General features: G+C 33.9%; 2 protein-coding genes across 2 annotated transcripts in view; both read left to right on the top strand.

Moving 5' to 3' along the window:
• Nucleotides 1-1,232: 1,232 nt before the first annotated feature.
• Nucleotides 1,233-2,456, top strand: LOC133204735 (annetocin receptor-like). The gene has a single exon (XM_061340475.1). The coding sequence runs from the start codon at nt 1,233-1,235 to the stop codon at nt 2,454-2,456; it is 1,224 nt and encodes a 407-aa protein (XP_061196459.1).
• A 17,645-nt stretch (nt 2,457-20,101) lies between these two features.
• LOC133205686 (serine-protein kinase ATM-like) overlaps nt 20,102-20,652 on the top strand; it is a 244,053-nt gene continuing 243,502 nt past the window's right edge. The window contains exon 1 of the mRNA XM_061341539.1: nt 20,102-20,190. Coding sequence (XP_061197523.1) covers nt 20,122-20,190 — 69 coding nt within the window. The 5' untranslated portion in view covers nt 20,102-20,121. The remainder of the gene's footprint in view (nt 20,191-20,652) is intronic.

The following is a 20,652-nucleotide window of genomic DNA, read 5'->3' as shown; positions in this document are numbered from 1 at the left end:
TTTAATTATTAAAAGTTTAACTTAAATGTAAGATAGGGAAGGAAAGACTTGTTCAGTCACGTCTAATCCCTGTCTCACCTTATCCAAGTTTACTTCAGCAGCTTCTCTATTCGATTGTCCAACTGACCGAGTGTGACTCTGTCTTGCTGTGTCTCTGCACTGAGAAGACAGCGCTTTTATACCTTTTCTAATTAGCATACTTGATTCTCATTGGCTGATGACTAAAAGTTATCTTCTCTCTACTAGAGAGTTCCTAATTTCTAACAAGAGTTATCTCTGATCATCACACTGCACATTTAAATTCATCTTTAAGCAGTGATACTTTTCTTATGAATGCATGTTTGTCCTTTCTTTGAATGTTCAAACACAAAACTAACTATAATACTAGTCACTTTATTGGATGCATCCACATAACTTCATGTTTATGTGAAATATCTGGTTCCTTATAGGTATAAAAAACGGATGCAATTACAATGTTAAATTTAAGGGGGTCGACTGGGGTTTTCATTGTGCAATACTTCGCGCAGCATAGTAAAATAAAGCGTATTACCTTTTTAAATTACTGATTTTTTGAATGATTTTTCAAATGATGGGTAGATAGACGTCGTAATAGTGTGTTTTTGACGTTATGAATAACCAAGGTTCTTTAAGCGAGATCATTAATTATGCCATAAAATAAAAAGTATAAAATGCATGCTTTTGAAATTTTAAACACAGGAAATTGAGAATCTAACAATCATTTTTAGTACTTTTTATGTAAATCTGTGGTATCTGTCATGTTTTGTTCTATATAAGCAGGAAAATATCATGAATTTTGACATTTTTAGATGCCCCCTCTGGAAACTAGACGGTAGAATTTTGTGTTTCTTGCACAAAATGTACAATATAGTATTACCCATCAAATAATATGATTTCAGCAAAAAGTCTATTGTAGCATTTGTATAATTTGCTCCGAAGTGCGAAAAAAATGGAATTTTCCTATATAATCCTATAGTAAATGTACCTGTATTTTGAGATGGTCTCTAAAAAATAACCAAACGGTAGATTTTCACTAAACTTGGAAAGTATACTGAAGTCAATGTAAGGTGCATATGGTATAAAATTAAAGAGTTTCTCTATAGTAGTTTTCACACAACAAAACCCCAGTCGGCTCCCTTAAGGGAAAGCCTCATTACATATTCTAGATTTAAATGCAACTTTTTAATGACAAGAAATGCAAGGTAAAACAGGAAATGTTTGACGTTTACTTTCAGATGCTGCAAGAAGATAAGAACGTAGGATGGAATGGTAATAATTCACACATTCCCCTGAATCTAGAAAACTGGAATACACATATGTCATGGATCTATCTTCCGTCATTGGTTCTGGTGACCCTGTGCTCTGTGATGGGTCTTATCGCGAACTCGGCAGTCATACTCGTTTTTATAGCACGACTTCGTCACTCCCGCGATGACCGATACTTCATACCTTACCTATCAATCGTTGACTTTATCGGCCTCGTCCTTAATATGGTTGCAATATGGTCACAATATTACAGTAGTATAATGGATGGGGATGGTTTGGCTCTGTTGTGTAAAATGTTTTGGTACCTCTGCTCTGTTATTGGATGTTTGTCTGCATTTATGTTGATTGGTATTGCCGTTCAGAGGTATTTGAAAATCTGCAGACCTTGCGGAAAGCAAATGACATTGAAATATAGGCGACTATTATTAATTGCTGCTCTCCTCATATCGACAACCATTACAATACCAATTCTACCAATTTACGATGTTGTTCCAATATATAGTTCTAGATTCAATGCTACTGGTTACGTTTGCAAACAAGATCAAACCCATTGGCACAACAGTGAGCCCATCATCTACAACATATTACTTTTCTCTCTCGTCTTTGTTAATATTTCATGCTTAGTGATTCTGTACAGCCTAATTGGAAGAACAATTTTTCAGCAAACGAACCTGAAAAAGAAACGACGAACAAGTGCCAAAAGAAGAATCGGACTGCTCAAACAAGAAACTAACATCGACTTAGAATTCCCGACCATGACAAACCAAGGAGAGGAAACATCAGAACGATTCCAAACTGATGACCAGCTTGAACATTGCGACTCCAAATATTCACACATTATTCAAACGGACAAAACGGCGAGCACAAAGTCTTTAGGGCGGTATTACCGGAAGCTGAATAGAAGAACGGACCAGTTTACGTGCATGTTCATGACAATAACTGTTGTTGCTATGGTGAGTTACATTCCTAAAGCTACTTTGCTGATTGTTGAGTCCTTGGATGCCACTTTCTGGGATGGTCTCTCCGATAATTTTCGGCGATTTGTTGAGGTGATCTACAGACTCCATGTTCTCCACCACACCAGTAACGCTTTTATATACTGTTCTTTCGACGCACGGTTTCGGTCTGAGATCAAGAATACCCTAAATCTGATACATTTAATGAGAAACTGATGTTATGAACGCGAAAAAAAATGAAGAGAGAATGAGTATCTTAGGACTTTATTCAAACGGACAAAACGGCGAGCACAAAGTCTTTAGGGCGGTATTACCGGAAGCTGAATAGAAGAACGGACCAGTTTACGTGCATGTTCATGACAATAACTGTTGTTGCTATGGTGAGTTACATTCCTAAAGCTACTTTGCTGATTGTTGAGTCCTTGGATGCCACTTTCTGGGATGGTCTCTCCGATAATTTTCGGCGATTTGTTGAGGTGATCTACAGACTCCATGTTCTCCACCACACCAGTAACGCTTTTATATGCTGTTCTTTCGACGCACGGTTTCGGTCTGAGATCAAGAATACCCTAAATCTGATACATTTAATGAGAAACTGATGTTATGAACGCGAAAAAAAATGAAGAGAGAATGAGTATCTTAAGACTCATAACGGGAATAAAAGTATATCTTTGAGAGACTAATGGGCTGAGACCAAAAGAATACATAAAAAAGGCTTTGAATTCAATAAAACAATAAATTTGTGAACAGGGAAAAGTCAGACCCCTGAAAACACCAGTGGTTGGATCAGGTACAATGGAGGATTAAACATCCTTCTTAATCGGGCACACCCGCTGTGAACCCTTTGTCTTGATCGTGTGTTAGACCAAACCCACATCCTTGATGACTCTGCCTGTAATAGCTTTTAGTACTCAGGATGTAACAAAAATGGCGAAAAGCAATTGCTGCAGACCATGAATAGGGTGAACTTACACCCTACTTTAAATCCTGTCGGGACCACTTATTTTTTTGTTTCGTACATATCTTAGCCAAATGTGGAATCTTAATCAATAGATGATTTAGTTCATCTGCTTTATGAAAACTGTATCTATTAGTGATTATAAATGTATGATACTCAACAACAAGTGTACATGTGTATATAATAACGAGACTGGTGGAACCATAGACTTAGAGTTTTGCTGATTGTCTGCAATTCGACCTTTCAGTTCAAAAATCACTTAAAGACCCTGATGATTTGTTCATATGTGTCATTAATAAAACATCCATTATTAATAAAAAGCACAAACAAGAATTTTATTTGTTTGATTTTCATCCTAGAAATAGTAAACTGAAGTGAAACAAGGTACAACTACAAAACACGGCATTTATATACTAGGTTGCTGCGTTTGTTGCTTAGTGCAATTTAGACTATTAGTAAGTTTTGACATTGTAGATGTTAAGTGTCATGAGACATAGCTTCTAGAACAGAGAATGAAAATATTTTATGTAAGCAGAACGAAGAAAACGATTTATTTAGACAGCCTTAATAAGACGGGGGAACCATCAGAAAATGAAGCCAGTGCGAGTTTTGATATCCTATCATTGATAAGACTATCATGAAATCATAGGGTTTTTTTAAAACCGCAGCGTTTTATGGAAGAAAGCACTGCTCAAACAACCTGTTTGTTCCTTAAACTTCAATTTGCCAACAAAGGAATTGACGCAGTTAATATAAGTAATCTTCTGAATCGCAAAAAGGTCCAGTCTTGTATCCCATCATATTTCAAGTTGAAGTCCACACCTTCTATTTCTTGCAGATATACATCGACTATTGCTTCCAAAGTTTTCAATTAAAAAAAAATTATCCTCAGACGTGTTCATGTTCTTCTTCACCCTACAACTAGAGTCCTGTTGTATACGCCATTACTGGTGACGTAACTATAGTAAATAATGAGGACCTTAAATCACTTATTTTAAAAGGACCAAAATTTAGAGAACCCCGATCTTTCTACTGGTGTCACAATTTCTTCATAAATATTATGAATTCTGTGGAAGATTACGCCAGGCGATGAGTCAAACATGAAAAAGAAGACTTTGACACTTTGTCAGAATGATTTACAAGAGGCCTGTTGCAACCACTATTGAAATAACGTTCTCTATTGAAAAAATAATTTCAATAGTGGTTGAGAGTGCATTTCAAAACCAAACACAGGTTGTAACCACTATTGAAATAACGTTCACTATTGAAATAATTATTTCAATAGTGGTTGAAAGTGCATTTAAAAACCAAACACAGGTTGCAACCACTAATGAAATAACATTCACTATTGAAACAATGATTTCAATAGAGCTTAGGAATGCATTTCAAAACCTAAACCAAGTTGCAATCACTATTGAAATAATGTTCACTATTGAAATAAAGATTTCAATAGTGATTAAAGTAATGATTTCAATAGTGATTGAAATAATTATTTCAATAGTTGCTGACAATAATTTCAATATCATAACCATATTGCAAATCTCATTGAAATAACCCCACTATTGGAAAAATAATATAAGGATAAATTCTTCATCATGTTTTCCAACATAATAAATTAATTCATTGAGTTAAAAATATGATATGTAATTTATATTTTAATTTCTGTCTAGAAATACTATTAATACACGAATATCTACATTTAAAAGAAGAAAGAAGACATCTATGTGATATCTACTGTAAAAGTGGTTATTTACGCGTGGGGGAAATTTACACTACTTACGCGGTAAGCTTAGAACCGCGTAAAATACCCCCGCGCGTATGGTCACAAAATTTCAAACTTCTGGAATCATTCTATACCACGACTTATACTGTTAGACTGGTCGAACCAGTCATATATTAATCGTGGTATTGAACGCACGTGAGTAGATAAATACATCACAAACAGTGATGAAAAAGTAACTGTTCTTTTTTTTTAATTGTACAATGAAAAATGCATCTTCATATTTTAAAGCAACGTCACGCAATTAAAGCTTAAAAACATCGATACTCATTTTCATTTCCTTTGTATATACGTGTTTGTCCCTCTTAATTTCAAATAATTAGTCCAAAATGTTACCCAAACTCACAGTCACTAAAAACATACCTATTGAATTAATTGCCAACACTCGCCGCGCAGATACAGGTAAGTAAATCCCACTTTGAAGTTTGAGCTTGCGTAAATAATTACAATAAAACGTATACCAGTTGTTCACACTTCATCACTTTTGACTGTGCAGATCGCCGTTATATTTAGTTATCCAACAGTATAAATTCTTTTTGTTTAGTTTGTTTGTACATGTAATTATATCTAATTATTTTTTTTCTTATTCATGCGTGTTAACTACTTGACCATTTTAAAGGGGAACAACTCGATGTTAGTAAACGATGGCCGCGTAAATTTTTCTCAGTAACTCGTGCGACCGCGTATATTACACCCACGCGTAATGTTTGACCGTCACAAACGCGTACTTAACAACCAGTGTAAATAACCACTTTTACAGTAATATGTGTACAAACTTTCTGATGAAAATATGGTTATTTTTAATCGAACGGATATACATGTAGAATGGAAGTAAATGCTCGCTTATATTCATGGACTTGCCAACGCTACTAATATGGATAGTAAATCCAACGTTTCTACTCGTCAATACATTAAAATCAACTATTTGGGAAAACTAAGCATAAGTGTTATAACATTAGATGTTGTTATTTCAATAGTGGTTAGTACTTACACGTATAAAGCTGCTATTGAAATAATATCCACTATTGAAATAGTGAGTGCATTGTTGCAACCACTATTAAAAAAAATATTTCAATAGTAGATATTATTTCAATAGCGGCAATATTAATGCAACCACTATTGAAATAACGATCACTAATGAAATATTTTTTTCAATAGCGGTTTTATATGTGTGACTACTATTGAAATAACACCCACTATTGTAATAATACTTATACTAACTTTCGTTTTGTTCAGTTTTGATTTTTAGTGTCTTAACAAGTAGACGTTGGATTATTCATATTTGTAGTGTAGGCAAGCCGATGAATATAAGCGAGAATTTAGTTCTATTCTTTATTCTTTTTATTAAAAATAACAATTTTTCATTGGAATTTTGTACACAGATATCAGTCTTCTTTGTTCTTTTTAATGTAGATATTCTAATTTCTACAACTATCTGTATTCATGTTTTCCTTTCCAAATTAATGACAAAGATGAACCTTATATAACAAAATTACTTAAAACTTGCATACATTGATTGATTGTCATTTTGGTTTTTCACCGAGTCGGCCAGATTCAGCGGAAGCTTGCATATAACATTTGCATATTTTGTTTGAATTTAAGGTATTCAATTAAATCAAAGATGTCCGTGTATTAATGGTAATTTCTAGAAAAGAAAGGAGAACATAAATTTACACATCATATTTTAAACTCAGTAAATCAATTTAGTATGTTGGAAAACGTAAGGAACAATTCATCCTTATTTATTTTGTTTCAATAGTAGGATTATTTCAATAAGGCTTGCAATGTGGTTTTGGTATTGAAATCATTGTCAGCAACTTATGAAATCATTATTTCAATCATTATTGAAATCTTTTTTTCTATAGTGAACATTATTTCAATAGTGGTTGCAACTTGGTATAAGTTTTGAAATGCCTTCCAAACCTCTATTGAAATCATTGTTTCATTAGTGAATGTTATTTCATAAGTGGTTGCAACCTGTGTTCGGTTTTGAAATGCACTTTCAACCACCATTGAAATAATTATTTCAATAGTGAACGTTATTTCAATAGTGGTTACAACCTGTTTTGAAATGCACTCTCAACTACTATTGAAATAATATTTCAATAGTGGTTGCAACAAAAGCCCATTATCCACATCACTCACCTGAGCACACTGGCTAGGAAGAGGCAGGAATCAGTTCAGTATTGAAAAGTTTTAAGGGGGGGGGGCTTAAATTTACATTACCTCAGTATGCTTCTATATCAATATTACTAATCATGGCTTTGCTGTTCTTAAACAAGAATTTTAAAGATTTTTTCCATATGTATTCCTATATAAAACTCGGATTGCTCATTGTGGCCCCATCCTACCCACCGTAAATTTGAACAAATTTGAATCTACACTACCTGAGGATGCTTCTATGATAAGCTTTGCATTTTTGAGCATAGCTTCCTTTCTAAGAAGGAAATTCTTCAAAATCAAATGTCAGTTTTGAATATTTTTAATATTCCCAACAGTCAAAATGTATTTGAATTACCTTATTTTAATCGAAACTTCATAAAATCCTTACAAACAATGATAGAAAACGGGTTCAGGAGACTTCAGGAGTACTGTGCAACAATATATTCGAGAAGTGGTTTAAATCAGATGTGATAGTTAAAAATTCCAAGGAACTTTTGGAAAATTTGAAATCACAAAATTTTACCAAAATCAATAACATAAAAACCTATGACTTTTCAACTCTGTTTACAACCATTCCCCACGATAAATTAAAGTTCCGGCTTTTTGACATCATTGACTCATTGGTCATTTACAAAATTATATATTTTTGTTAAAAAACACTCTGGTTGTACACACAAGTACTCTGAAGTTGATATTAAAAAGATGCTTGAGTTTCTGATTAACAATATCTATGTGGTTTTTGAGACCAGGTCTTCCAGCAATCTGTTACTGTAATTCCCATGGGTACCAATTGAAAAATTCTCGAGAGGGACGTTAAACAACACACAAACAAAACAAAAACCAATTGCGCTCCGTTGTTAGCAGACCTATTTTTGTATTCATATGAAGCAGAATTTATTCAAAATCTTATACATGAGAAAAAGAAATTTCTTGCTGTGGCCTTCAACTCGACATTTAGATATATCGACGACGTATTATCAATTAACAGTAGTTAATTCCAATCATATGTCGACACGACATATCCCAATGAGCTTAAAATAAAAGATACCACAGAGTTTGACACATCTGTTTCATATTTGGATATTTTACTAGAAAATAATTTTAATGGTAATCCAACAACAATGCTTTATGATAAATTTGATGACTTTAACTTTTCGATCGTCAGTTTCCCTTACTTATATATATAGCAATATACCCTTATCACCTGCATATGTGATGTATATATATCTCTCAGTTGATTCGATACGCAAGAGCATGCTCTACGTATGAACAATTTCTAAAACGAGGTAGGTTATTGACAAATAATGATGATGAAACAAGAATATCAACAGTCTCGTTTAAAGTCATCATTTCGTAAGTTCTATGGTCGATACGATGACCTTGTCAACAAATACAATCTATCATAAAGTCATGTGCTGACTGACGTTTTTCATAATAATTGTTAGGCCATTATTTACACACTGAATTGTCAACGGATTTTCCGTTATTTCCCGATCATGTCAAAGAGCACACAGCGGGTGTGACCGGTCAGTAGGGGATGCTCACTCCTCCATGGCACCTGATCCCACCTCTGATGTTTTCGGAGGTCCGTGTTTGCTCTGCTCCCGATTTGTATTGTTTTAATGGACTGTTCGTTATCTCCAAATTTCACCGTATAGATATGACTTATAAACGGCTAAGTTGTTCTTGAGAAGAAGATTTCAAAGATATTTCCTAGGTAACGTGTATGATCAGGTTCTTACAAGGGATATATAGGTTTTCCTTTTACTCTGTCTGAGTTAATGATTGTAATGATTACTAAGTATTAAGACAGATCTGACTGAAGGTCTATTATACAGTACTTATTTTTTTTTCTTATCTAGAGATGGGGACTGGGTAAAGTACTACTTGCACCATGTTTTTGTCATATTGTAATTTTTGAATTTACCGGGTGGTAGTAAATACAAAAATTACAATATGACAACTGTAATTTTTGTATTTACTACCACCCGGTAAATTCAAAAAATACAATATGACATTTTTCCTTAGGTTCCCATTGATAGATAAGAACCAGTTGTCTCAATCTTCTTCAGATTTACTACACACAGAACTTAACATCAATTCCCTAGGATACTTGCCACTGAAGCCCGTTATGCATAATTTATCCCACGTTTCCAACTATCGTTGATGTCCCTGGCATAATCTACTAACTAGCCAGTGATTCCTTATATTTCCTTTTCATAGTGAAATAAAATTGTAAATTTAGATTTTAAAAATGTAGACTAGGCCTAATAGATTTAAATTACACGAGGCCTCACATGTCAATTTCAATAGTCCCCGCCCACTGACATCAAACACAAAGACAGCCGCACGAGATTTACATGCATATTATAGGCCTCATTAGCGTCAGACGCAAAGACAGCCGCACGAGAATTACATGCATATTAGGCCTTCTTATTATACTTCTGTTAAAATGTTTCCTATATAAAGTTAAGAAAGTAGAATAACTATCTTTATAGTCTCAAAATTTCCACACATAGCAAAGCTATACCCCGGGGTATAGTTTTTGTTAGCTCCTGACCTTTCGCTTGGCGAAATTTACATTCTGGTAGAATGATCAAGAAATATTTCCATTTCTATTTGTTTTCTCAGTGATAACTCTTTGAAAGTTAGGAAAGTTGATTTCTTGATCATTCTATCGGAATGCAAATTTCGCCAAGCCAAAGGTCAGGAGCTAAGTGGGCCTAATATGCATGTAATTCTCGTTCGGCTGTCTTTGTGTCTGACTCTAAGGAGGCCTAATATGCATACATTTCCATTTCTATTTGTTTTCTGTGTGATAACTCTTTGAAAGTTAGTTGAGTTGATTTCTTGATCATTCTACCGGAATGTAAATTTCGCCAAGCGAAAGGTCATGAGCTAAGAAGGCCTAATATGCATGTAATTCTCGTGCGGTTGTCTTGGAGTCTGACGCTAAGAAGGCCTAATATGCATGTAAATCTCGCGCGGCTGTCTTTGTGTTTGACGTCAGTGGGCGGGAACTATTGAAATTGACGTGAGGCCTCGTGTAATTTAAATCAATCAGTCTACATTTTTTAAATCTAAATTTACAATTTTATTTCACAATGAAATGGAAATATAAGGAATCACTGTCTAGTTAGTAGAGTATGCCATGGACATCAACGATAGTTGGAAACGTGGGATAATTTATGCATAACGGGCTTCGCCCGTTATGCAAATTATCCCACGTTTCCAACTATCGTTGATGCCCTGGCATACTCTACTAACTAGACAGTGATTCCTTAAATATACTTTTATTTTGCTCTTATCCTTAATGTTTTCCATCCCTAATAGGACCAAATTCTCCATCCTTAAATGTCCATCACGTACATAATACTCTGATATTAATTTTAAGCATTTTACAGAAGAAAGGGATTTACCAAGAGAAAGTTTCAAAATGTAATTAACTAAGCACTGAATACTTAACAAAGATTGCATTGAAGTCTATGGAGCAATTTTTAAAAAAAAAATAAAAATTCAAATAATAAGAATATCAATAAATACTGTAGTTAAAAATGCACTAGAACATATTAGAAATAAAATGACAAGTGAAAACGATTTTTTAGCCAGATAAGTTTTTTTAAATTGATTTTTTTATTAATTAAAAACAGAGGGAGATAACTCAAACCAAAATGATTCAAGGTCATAAATTAGGACACATCCCACCCTTACATGCTAATAGTAATTATAAATGGGAATTATGTCTAAATATACTGAGTATTCAACATCTACACATCTGTTATGTATTCTTTTGCTATTAGAATGGAACACCTTAACTTCTTTAATGCTGATACATCATTCAACTTCTTCAGCTACCTTCCATCGTCGCAAACCACGGCCAAAATGTACGATCCTCGCTCATTCTGGAGAGAGCTCAGCTATATGCGGACTCCGGTCCGTGGCTTGAGACGATGGCTACCTCCTGAATGCCTTTCCCAAAGCTTTGCCTTATATACCCTTAGGTTAGTCCATTCCAAGGGTTGTCAGGTCATTCAATTATTTGAAGTCTTCAATGCGTTTTACTCAAAAGGCCCGTAAACATTACACCTATATATTCCTATGTAAACCTTGACGCATTGTTGTGGTCCCGCCCTACCCCTAGGGGTCATAATTGGAACAAACTTGAATCTACACTACCTGAGGATACTTAGAATATATTAATACGTCTAATAATGGTTTAGCTGTTCTTGAGAAAAAGATATTTCCTATATATTCCTATGGCAAACTTTGACCCCCCTGTTGTGGCCCTGCCCTACCCCCAGGGGTCATGATTGGAACAAACTTGAATCTACACTACCTGAGGATGATACTTCTATTAAAATATGACTAATCGTGCTTTTGCTGTTTTCGAGAAGATGATTTTGAGACATTTCCTATATATTCCTATGTAAAAACTTCGACCCCCTCTCGTGGCCCCGCCCTACCCCCGGGGGCTATGATATGAATAAACTTGAATCTAAAGTATGTAACAAGGCTTTCACTTAAGTTTCATCTTCTCTTGTCCAGTGGTTCTCGAGAAGATTTTTAAAAGATGTCACCAAATTTTTACGAATTATCTTCCCTTGAAAGAGGGCGTGACACTTCCTGTGAACAAACTTAAATTCCCTTCACCCAAGGATTCTTTGTGGCAAATTTGTTGAAATTGACCAAGTGGTTCTTGAGAAAAAAGTCGAAAATGTGAAAAGTTTACAGGCGACAGACGACGGGCAAGAGGCTCACTTAAGCCTTCGGCTCGGGTGAGCTAAAAAGTATAAGGTGTATGTTGAAATCTCGCATTAAACGAGTTAGGGGCAATATGAAAACCACCTATCCTTCTGTCTTCAGTAATTCAGAAGTGAAAAAAAAATTAGATAGATTACACAATCAATATATACAGGTCCAAACTGACAAAACAGGTAACAACACTGTCGTTGTTTGTAAGGCTCATTATCTTAACTTAGAGGAGCTGGGATTTAATTCTGCTTGTGGTAATCCACTTATACCCTTTCTAAGGAGGAAATTTTTCAAAATCATATATCCGTTCTAAATATTTTTAATATTCCCAACAATCAAATTGAATTTGAATTACCATACTTATACTGGATTCCTAACCCATGGAATTCCATATACGACAGCCAACTGCTTACTGCCAACTGCTCACTGCTTACTGCCAACTGCCACACATATTTGAATAAATTTTCATATTTATATTGATATTTATGTGAATTTTCATGAAACCAGGCGCGGATCCAGGATTTTTTTTACAGGAGGGGTCCACCCCAGTAAAAAAATCCAACCCAGGAATTTCTTGACAAAAAAAAAAAACCCAAAAAAAAAACCAAAAACGTAAACTCCTTTCCTAAACGTAAAAAACCTATTTCGGCGGGGGGAGGGGAGGGGTTGACATCTTATGCTTCATATATATCTATGACTTTTCATATCAACTTAACAAGGATCCACGGTTTCTAGGAGGGGGGGGGGGTTCCAAGGTCACCGTGGCTTTTAGTTGGTTAATTATATACATTAAATAACTCTACAAATTCCAGGGGGTGGTCCGGACACCCACCCACCCCCTCCCACCGACCCCCTCTAGATCCGTGTATGTAAAACATAACTTATTTGGGAAAACAAAGAGATATAGATCTTTAATTTGAGAAAATATTTCACTATAGAAATGGAAATTTATTTTCAAAACATCTTCCCCCGCGAAACAACAGATCCTTTTTTCAATTTTTATTCATTCCAAAGGTTTTGTTGTCTCACGGTGGCGGGGGGGGGGGGTGTTTTTGAAGATTAAAAACAGGAAAATAGTCATTTTATTACCAATTTCAAATGAGATAACAAATAAAAAATGTACTTTATCATTTTATCAATCTTATATGTTAAATTTTACATAAGTTAAAACATACGGTGAGATTTAAGAGTCATTTATCCATTTTCATTTTCATGAGTATTTGAAAATGGTGATGTTTTCAGCCTGATTTCAATTGATAAAATTTTCTACCCCCTTATGAAAGGAGTTGTAAATAAGAGCAATCAACTTTTTGTCACTGGTTTTTAAAATTAGTACTTAATACTAATGAACTTTTCTTTGCATTCAAACAAGTTTTTATGTCCAAATTGCCATTTATATTGAATTAAATGGATGGAAAATGTAGGCGGGAATCGAGAGTTAGTGTGCATAGTTCTTACAATAATAACAAAATTTGGCGGATTTAGGAATTTTTAAACTGTAAAGGCGAGGGAGGAGTAAATCGGAAGAAGGGGTGTTTCCTCTTACAAACAAAACATTTAATTTCTACATTTCGTTGCAGGCAAATAATTTGGTAGCTTTTTTTGACGCGGGTAAAGGGGGAGGGTCACATACGACAAAAGAACAAACTTTTAAAAGGGTCTTGAGTAACATTTGTTGGTATATGTATTTATAATAGATATATTACTGAAAGTTATAATAACAAATAACTTTTGCCTAGTTTAAAATATCGAGTAATATCTTTCGGATTTTCTTTTTACCCTAGAAAAAGTACCTATGTGTGGGAATTTTTATATGTGTCTTATGTAAATCGTTTTAATGGCTATTGTTCGATCTGTTAGATCTGTAGAAAACATTCGTGGTGGTGGTGGTTGGGGAGCGTAACCACTAAATTTCCAACATATACTATATACAGTAGTTCTCCTTAACGGAAGCGTATTAGTGCCACGTAATGTTTTTTTTTTAATTGGTAATTCCAACTTTGAAGTTGGAAATTCCAACCTCACCGTATGTTTTAACTTATGTAAAATTTAACATATGAGATTGATATAGTGATAAAGTACATTTTTAATTTGTGATCTCATTTAAAATTGGTTATAAAATGACTATTTTCATGTTTTTAATCTTTAAACACGTGCCCCCCCCTCCCCCCCCCCACCATGAGTTAACAAAACCTTTGGAATGAATAAAAACTGAAAAAAAAAGGATTTATTGTTTCGCGGGGGAAGATGTTTTGAAAATAAATTTCCATTTTCCTTTAATTTCTCTAGTGAAATATTTTCTCAAATTAAAGATTTATATCTCTGTATTTTCCCAAATAAGTTATGTTTTACATACATGGATCTAGAGGAGGGGGGGGGGTCGTTGGGAGGGGGGGGTCCGTGTTAACTTAATATAAAAAGTCATAAATATGAAGCATAAGATGTCAACTCCCCCCCCCCCCCCACCGAAATAGGTTTTTCACGTTTAGGAAAGGAGTTTACGTTTTTTTTTGGGGGGGGGGCAAGAAATTTCTGGGTTGTTTTTTTTTTACTGGGGTGGGCCCCTCCTGTAAAAAAAAAATCCTGGATCCGCGCCTGGTTTTATGAACATTCACATAAATATCAATATAGATATGAAAATTTATTCAAATATGTGTGGCAGTTGGCAGTAAGCAGTGAGCAGTTGGCAGTAAGCAGTGAGCAGTTGGCAGTAAGCAGTTGGCTGTCGTATATGGAATTCCATACTAACCTGCATAAAAATCTTTACAAACAAAGATGGGTACCAGTAAATGTTCGTTCTACCAAACCTCTTTCTTTACTCCTCACTAAAATATTAAGAACAGTGAATGAGAAATTTCGGGAGTACTGTACAAAAATATACTCGAGAAGTGATGTAAATCAGATTTGGATACTTAAAAACTCCAAGGAACTTTTAGAAAATTTTACCAAAATCCACAAGCTATATGTCTGGTAGAGAAAAAAATGTACTCAAGCAATCTGTTAGTATACGTAAAGCCCGATTTTAATTCGAACGCACGTAATATGTATGCAAGTAAACGAATACCAATCATCCAAACGTGATCTCTTTAATGATTCCGTAATTTTGACTGTGATTTTATAAATGTTATCAAATTACAATCCGGGTTGTATAAAATACTGTACATTAAAAAAAAACGTTATAAAATTTTCGACTCATGCATTTAAATAGCAATACGTAAAACCAATGTTACTTCTGTATTCCAACAGTAAAATAAATGTATGTGCCGTTTACAAAAAAAAAAATTACTAATATATAAACTTAGTTTCCGTAACTGCAATACGCATCAGGTACATGTACATGTCAGAAAAGTGATAGTCCATGTCGAATCGATATATCCCAGTGAACTTGAAATAAACGATACCACAGAGTCTGACACATCTGTTTCATATTTGGAAATTTTACTAGAAAAAGACGTTAATGGTTACATGTAAATCATATACGTTATCAATTTTGATGCACCAGATGCGCTTTTCGACAAATTATGTCTCTTCAGCGATGCCCATGCCGAAACGTTGAAAAATCCAAAATATTTAAATAAAAAAAGACTTGGAAGTATGGAATTCCATATACGACAGCCAACTGCTTACTGCCAACTGCTCACTGCTTACTGCCAACTGCTCACTGCTTACTGCCAACTGCCACACATATTTGAATAAATTTTCATATTTATATTGATATTTATGTGAATTTTCATAAAACCACGCGCGGATCCAGGATTTTTTTACAGGATGGGTCCACCCCAGTAAAAAAAATCCAACCCAGAAATTTCTTGACAAAAAAAAAAACAAAAACAAAAACAAAAAAACAAACAAACAAACAAATAATAAAAAAAAAACAAAAAAACAAAAAAACGTAAACTCCTTTCCTAAACGTAAAAAAAAACCTATTTCGGCGGGGAAGGGGAGGGGTTGACATCTTATGCTTCATATCAATGACTTTTCATATCAACTTAACACGTACCCACGTTTTCTAGGAGGGGGTTCCAAGGTCACCGTGGCTTTTAGTTGGTATAGTATATACATTAAATAACTCTACAAATTCCAGGGGGTGGTCCGGACACCCACCCACCCCTCCACCGACCCCTCCCCCCTCTAGATCCGTGTATGTAAAACATAAGTTATTTGGGAAAACAAAGAGATATAGATCTTTAGTTTGAGAAAATATTTCGCTATAGAATTTAACGGAAAATGGAAATTTATTTTCAAAACATCTTCCCCCGCGAAACAACAGATCCTTTTTTCAGTTTTTATTCATTCCAAAGGTTTTGTTGTCTCACGGGGGGGGGGGGGCTGTTTTTGAAGATTAAAAACAGGAAAATAGTCATTTTATTACCAATTTCAAATGAGATAACAAATAAAAAATGTACTTTATCATTTTATCAATCTCATATGTTAAATTTTACATAAGTTAAAATATACGGTGAGATTTAAGAGTCATTTATCCATTTTCATTTTCATGAGTATTTGAAAATGGTGATGTTTTCAGCCTGATTTCAATTGATAAAATTTTCTACCCCCTTATGAAAGGAGTTGTAAATAAGACCAATTAACTTATTGTCACTGGTTTTTAAGATTAGTTCTTAATACTAATGAACTTTTCTTTGCATTCAAACAAGTCTTTATGTCCAAATTGCCATTTATATTGAATTAAATGGATGGAAAATGTAGGCGGGAATCGAGAGTTAGTGTGCATAGTTCTTACAATATAACTAAATTTGGCGGATTAAGGAAATTTTAAACTGTAAAGGCGAGGAAGGAGTAAATCGGAAGAAGGAGTGTTTCCTCTTAAAAACAAAACATTTAATTTCTGCATTTCGTTGCAGGCAAATAATTTGGTAGCTTTTTTTTTGACGCGGGTAAAGGCGGGAGGGGTCACATACGACAAAAGAACAAATTTTTTAAAGGGTCTTGAGTAACATTTGTTGGTATATGTATTTAAAATAGAAATATTACTGAAAGTTATTATAACAAATAACTTTTGCCTAGTTTAAAATATCGAGTAATATCTTTCGGATTTTCTTTTTACCCTAGGAAAAGTACCTATGTGTGGGAATTTTTATATGTGTCTTATGTAATATATATATATATATATATATATATATATATATATATATATATATATATATATATATATATATATATATATATATATATATATATATATATATAAACTAGGCAAAAGTTATTTGCTATTATAACTTTCAGTAATACATTGTATTTCTATTTTAAATACATATACCAACAAATGTTACTCAAGACCCTTTTAAAAGTTTGTTCTTTTGTCGTATGTGACCCCCCCCCCCCCTTACCCGCATAAAAAAAGCTATCAAATTATTTGCCTGCAACGAAATGCAGAAATTAAATGTTTTGTTTGTAAGAGGAAACACCCTTTATTCCGATTTACTCCTTCCTCGCCTTTACAGTTTAAAAATTCCTAAATCCGCCAAATTTTGTTAGTATTGTAAGAACTACGCACACTAACTCTCGATTCCCGCCTACATTTTCCATCCATTTAATTCAATATAAATGACAATTTGGACATAAAGACTTGTTTGAATGCAAAGAAAAGTTCATTAGTAATAAGAACTAATTTTAAAAACCAGTGACAAAAAGTTAATTGCTCTTATTTACAACTCCTTTCATAAGGGGGTAGAAAATTTTATCAATTGAAATCAGGCTGAAAACATCACCATTTTCAAATACTCATGAAAATGAAAATAATTAAATGACTTTTAAATCTCACCGTATATTTTAACTTATGTAAAATTTAACATGAAATTGATAAAGTGATAAAGTACATTTTTTATTTGTGATCTCATTTGAAATTGGTAATAAAATGACTATTTTTCTGTGTTTAATCTTTAAACACGTGCCCCCCCCCCCCCCGGTCCCGTGAGACAACAAAACCTTTGGAAAGAATAAAAACTGAAAAGAGGATCTGTTGTTTCGCGGGGGAAGATGTTTTGAAAATAAATTTCCATTATCCGTTAATTTCTATAGTGAAATATTTTTTCAAATTAAAGATTTATATCTTTTTATTTTCCCAAAAAATTAAGTTGTTTTACATACATGGATCTAGAGGGGGGTCGTTGGGGGAGGGGTGTCCGGACCACCCCCTGGAATTTATAGAGTTATTTAATGTATAGACCTATACTAAACCAACTAAAAGTGACCTTGGAACCCCCCCCCCCCCCCCTAGAAAACGCGGATCTGTGTTAAGTTAGTATGAAAAGTCATAGATATGAAGCATAAGATGTCAACCCTTCCCAGCCAAAATAGGTTTTTCACGTTTAGGAAAGGAGTTTACATTCTTTTTTTTGGGGGGGGGGGGTTGGTCAAGAAATTTCTGGGTTGGATTTTTTTTTTTACTGGGGTGGGCCCTTCCTGTAAAAAAAAAATCCTGGATCCGCGCCTGGATTTATGAAAATTTACATAAATATCAATATAAATATGAAAATTTATTCAAATATGTGTGGCAGTTGGCAGTGAGCAGTTGGCAGTAAGCAGTGAGCAGTTGGCAGTAAGCAGTTGGCTGTCGTATATGGAATTCCATATGGAAGAGCTAAAAAAAAAAAAAAAAAAAAAAAGGTGCCAAAGACTGGAGCCAAATACATCGAAGGATCAGAGCTATGCCTGAGGGAGATAATCCTTAATTTTGAAATAAATTTCTAAATTTTACCACAGCAAATAAATATATATCCGTATTTCCAAGGTAGTACCGACCTATAAATTGGCCAAAGAAATATATCTATGTCTATTTATTTTCGAGTTTAACCATACAAACGCGCAACGTATACATGTATACATCGTATATATACAACTTTTTGTCCGCATCACATTGTACATGAAAATTAATTCTCAGAATTTTCACTATTACATGTATCAGGACCTGGGGCTTCATATAATCACATACCTATGCTTGTTCATACATAGGTAGCAAATTAAACGACCCTTTACTGTTCTTTAATTACAATACTAGTATATGAACTTTATAATGAAAATAATAAGAAAAAAATCTGGATGTATGTATCATTTTAGATACCTCTGTCGTGTTTATGCTCCCGGCAAACCAGAGTTTGATATAATATCATTTGGCTTATTTTAATTGTTATAACTTTTATTAATTTCTTTAAAAAAAATGTGATAGTTAAGTATGAATAATATTTCAATACCTAACCATTTTTAATTTCATATGCTTCTTTTAAATGTTAAAAGAAGGATTAATCACAACATTAGAGTGATGTTCAGTCATAAGTAGAATATGAGTTGAAGGTTTTTGTAGGACCTTAATTGCCTATGATATAACGCTGGTCATGCCTGTACAGATATTTTTGAATGGGAAGTGTAAATTGAACTGATCACATATACTTAACATAGTGAGGGAGAAAATAATGTGTATATGCTATTTTGTACCTGTGGCTAGGTTGTACAGTGATGTGTATATGTATATGCTATATATCGTACATCTGTACCAGTATTTTGGTTTGAAGTGGAATGCACACATGTAGTTGTATCGTTATTAAGTAAAGTATATGATCAAATCTTTCTGCCGATTTGTCAGCATTATATACACATATTTATTACATTCGGAACAGTATCTAACAAACGGACATTTTTCATGAAGATTTATTAGTTAATTTATTAATTCATCTATTTATTTATTCATTCCACTTGAGGGAACATAGGGCGATAAAAAATGAACAGCAAGGACTTTCATTTTAGTATATTTATTTATATATTTAGATCGGGATCGGATGATAATAAAAATAATAATAAAAAAAATAATAATAGACAGATGTATATTTCGCAATATTTCACATATATGTTTAAATCTTTTATAATCAAATGTAAACTGTCATAAAATTCCAATTATTGTTAGTAACATATTGCTCTAAAATATTGTGCTCTGTATGACCCAGATCGGAATGCAATAAATTGCAGAATCTGTGATTTGCGCGGCAGACGAAGTTGACAGTCGTTGCACTATTAGCCTTTCATGTTTGAAAATAATTGGCGTACAATATGAGAGAATGGTGCAATTTTTTATAATCTATTCATTGTAATTTTTATAAATTGGTAAGTTATTCTGGATGTCATGCGTCTAGAACAGTACAGGAAGTGAATCTAATGTAACATTCTTAAGGATTTCCATGCCGTGTAATATTGTAGGTCCATCATAGTTTCCAGACATGGACAGTTTGTCAGACGTAATCTTGTGTTGTCGCGAGCTCTCAAGTGAAAAGGTCACGGAAAGAAAAGTAAGGAACTGTGTTAATGAAGATTTTTTTTGTTTTTACACTTAAACAGTGTTAAAATGTATACAAGGTAAAATACTTCCAATAAACCCAAGGTATAGTGGGTATTTGTACTTTGGGCGCCAAATGTCACAGGTGGCAGGGATAGACATTAACTTTCAGATTCACTTGCCCTTCGGGCAAGTGATCTCAAACTTTGACTTGTCCAAATGCAAAACTTGGTTGCCAAAAATTAGGTAAGAACTTAAACTAAGAAGAAAATTATTTATTACTGTAAACCGTACAGTAAGAGAAAATGTGACCAAATACACTACTGTCAATTTGGCGATGCTGCATTTGTATATAAATGTATACCGCTGTACTTGTAAATTTAACCTGTTGACACACACTGCCATTAGGGCTGTCATGGTTCCAAAATTTTTCGGGTCGGGTCGGTTCTGTAAATTTTCGGTTCGGTTTCGGGTT

Source organism: Saccostrea echinata, unplaced genomic scaffold, assembly GCF_033153115.1.
Source record: "Saccostrea echinata isolate AGI-Se365-2 ecotype Australia unplaced genomic scaffold, CSIRO_AGI_Sech_v1 ptg000054l, whole genome shotgun sequence".
NCBI lineage: Eukaryota > Metazoa > Mollusca > Bivalvia > Ostreida > Ostreidae > Saccostrea > Saccostrea echinata.
The sequence above is the reverse complement of the archived record's forward strand: the minus strand, read 5'-3'. Positions and strand labels throughout refer to the sequence as shown.

Coding starts and splice junctions, on each gene's coding strand:
- LOC133204735 (XM_061340475.1), top strand. CDS start 1,233: ATGTTTGACGTTTACTTTCAGATGCTGCAAGAAGATAAGAACGTAGGA.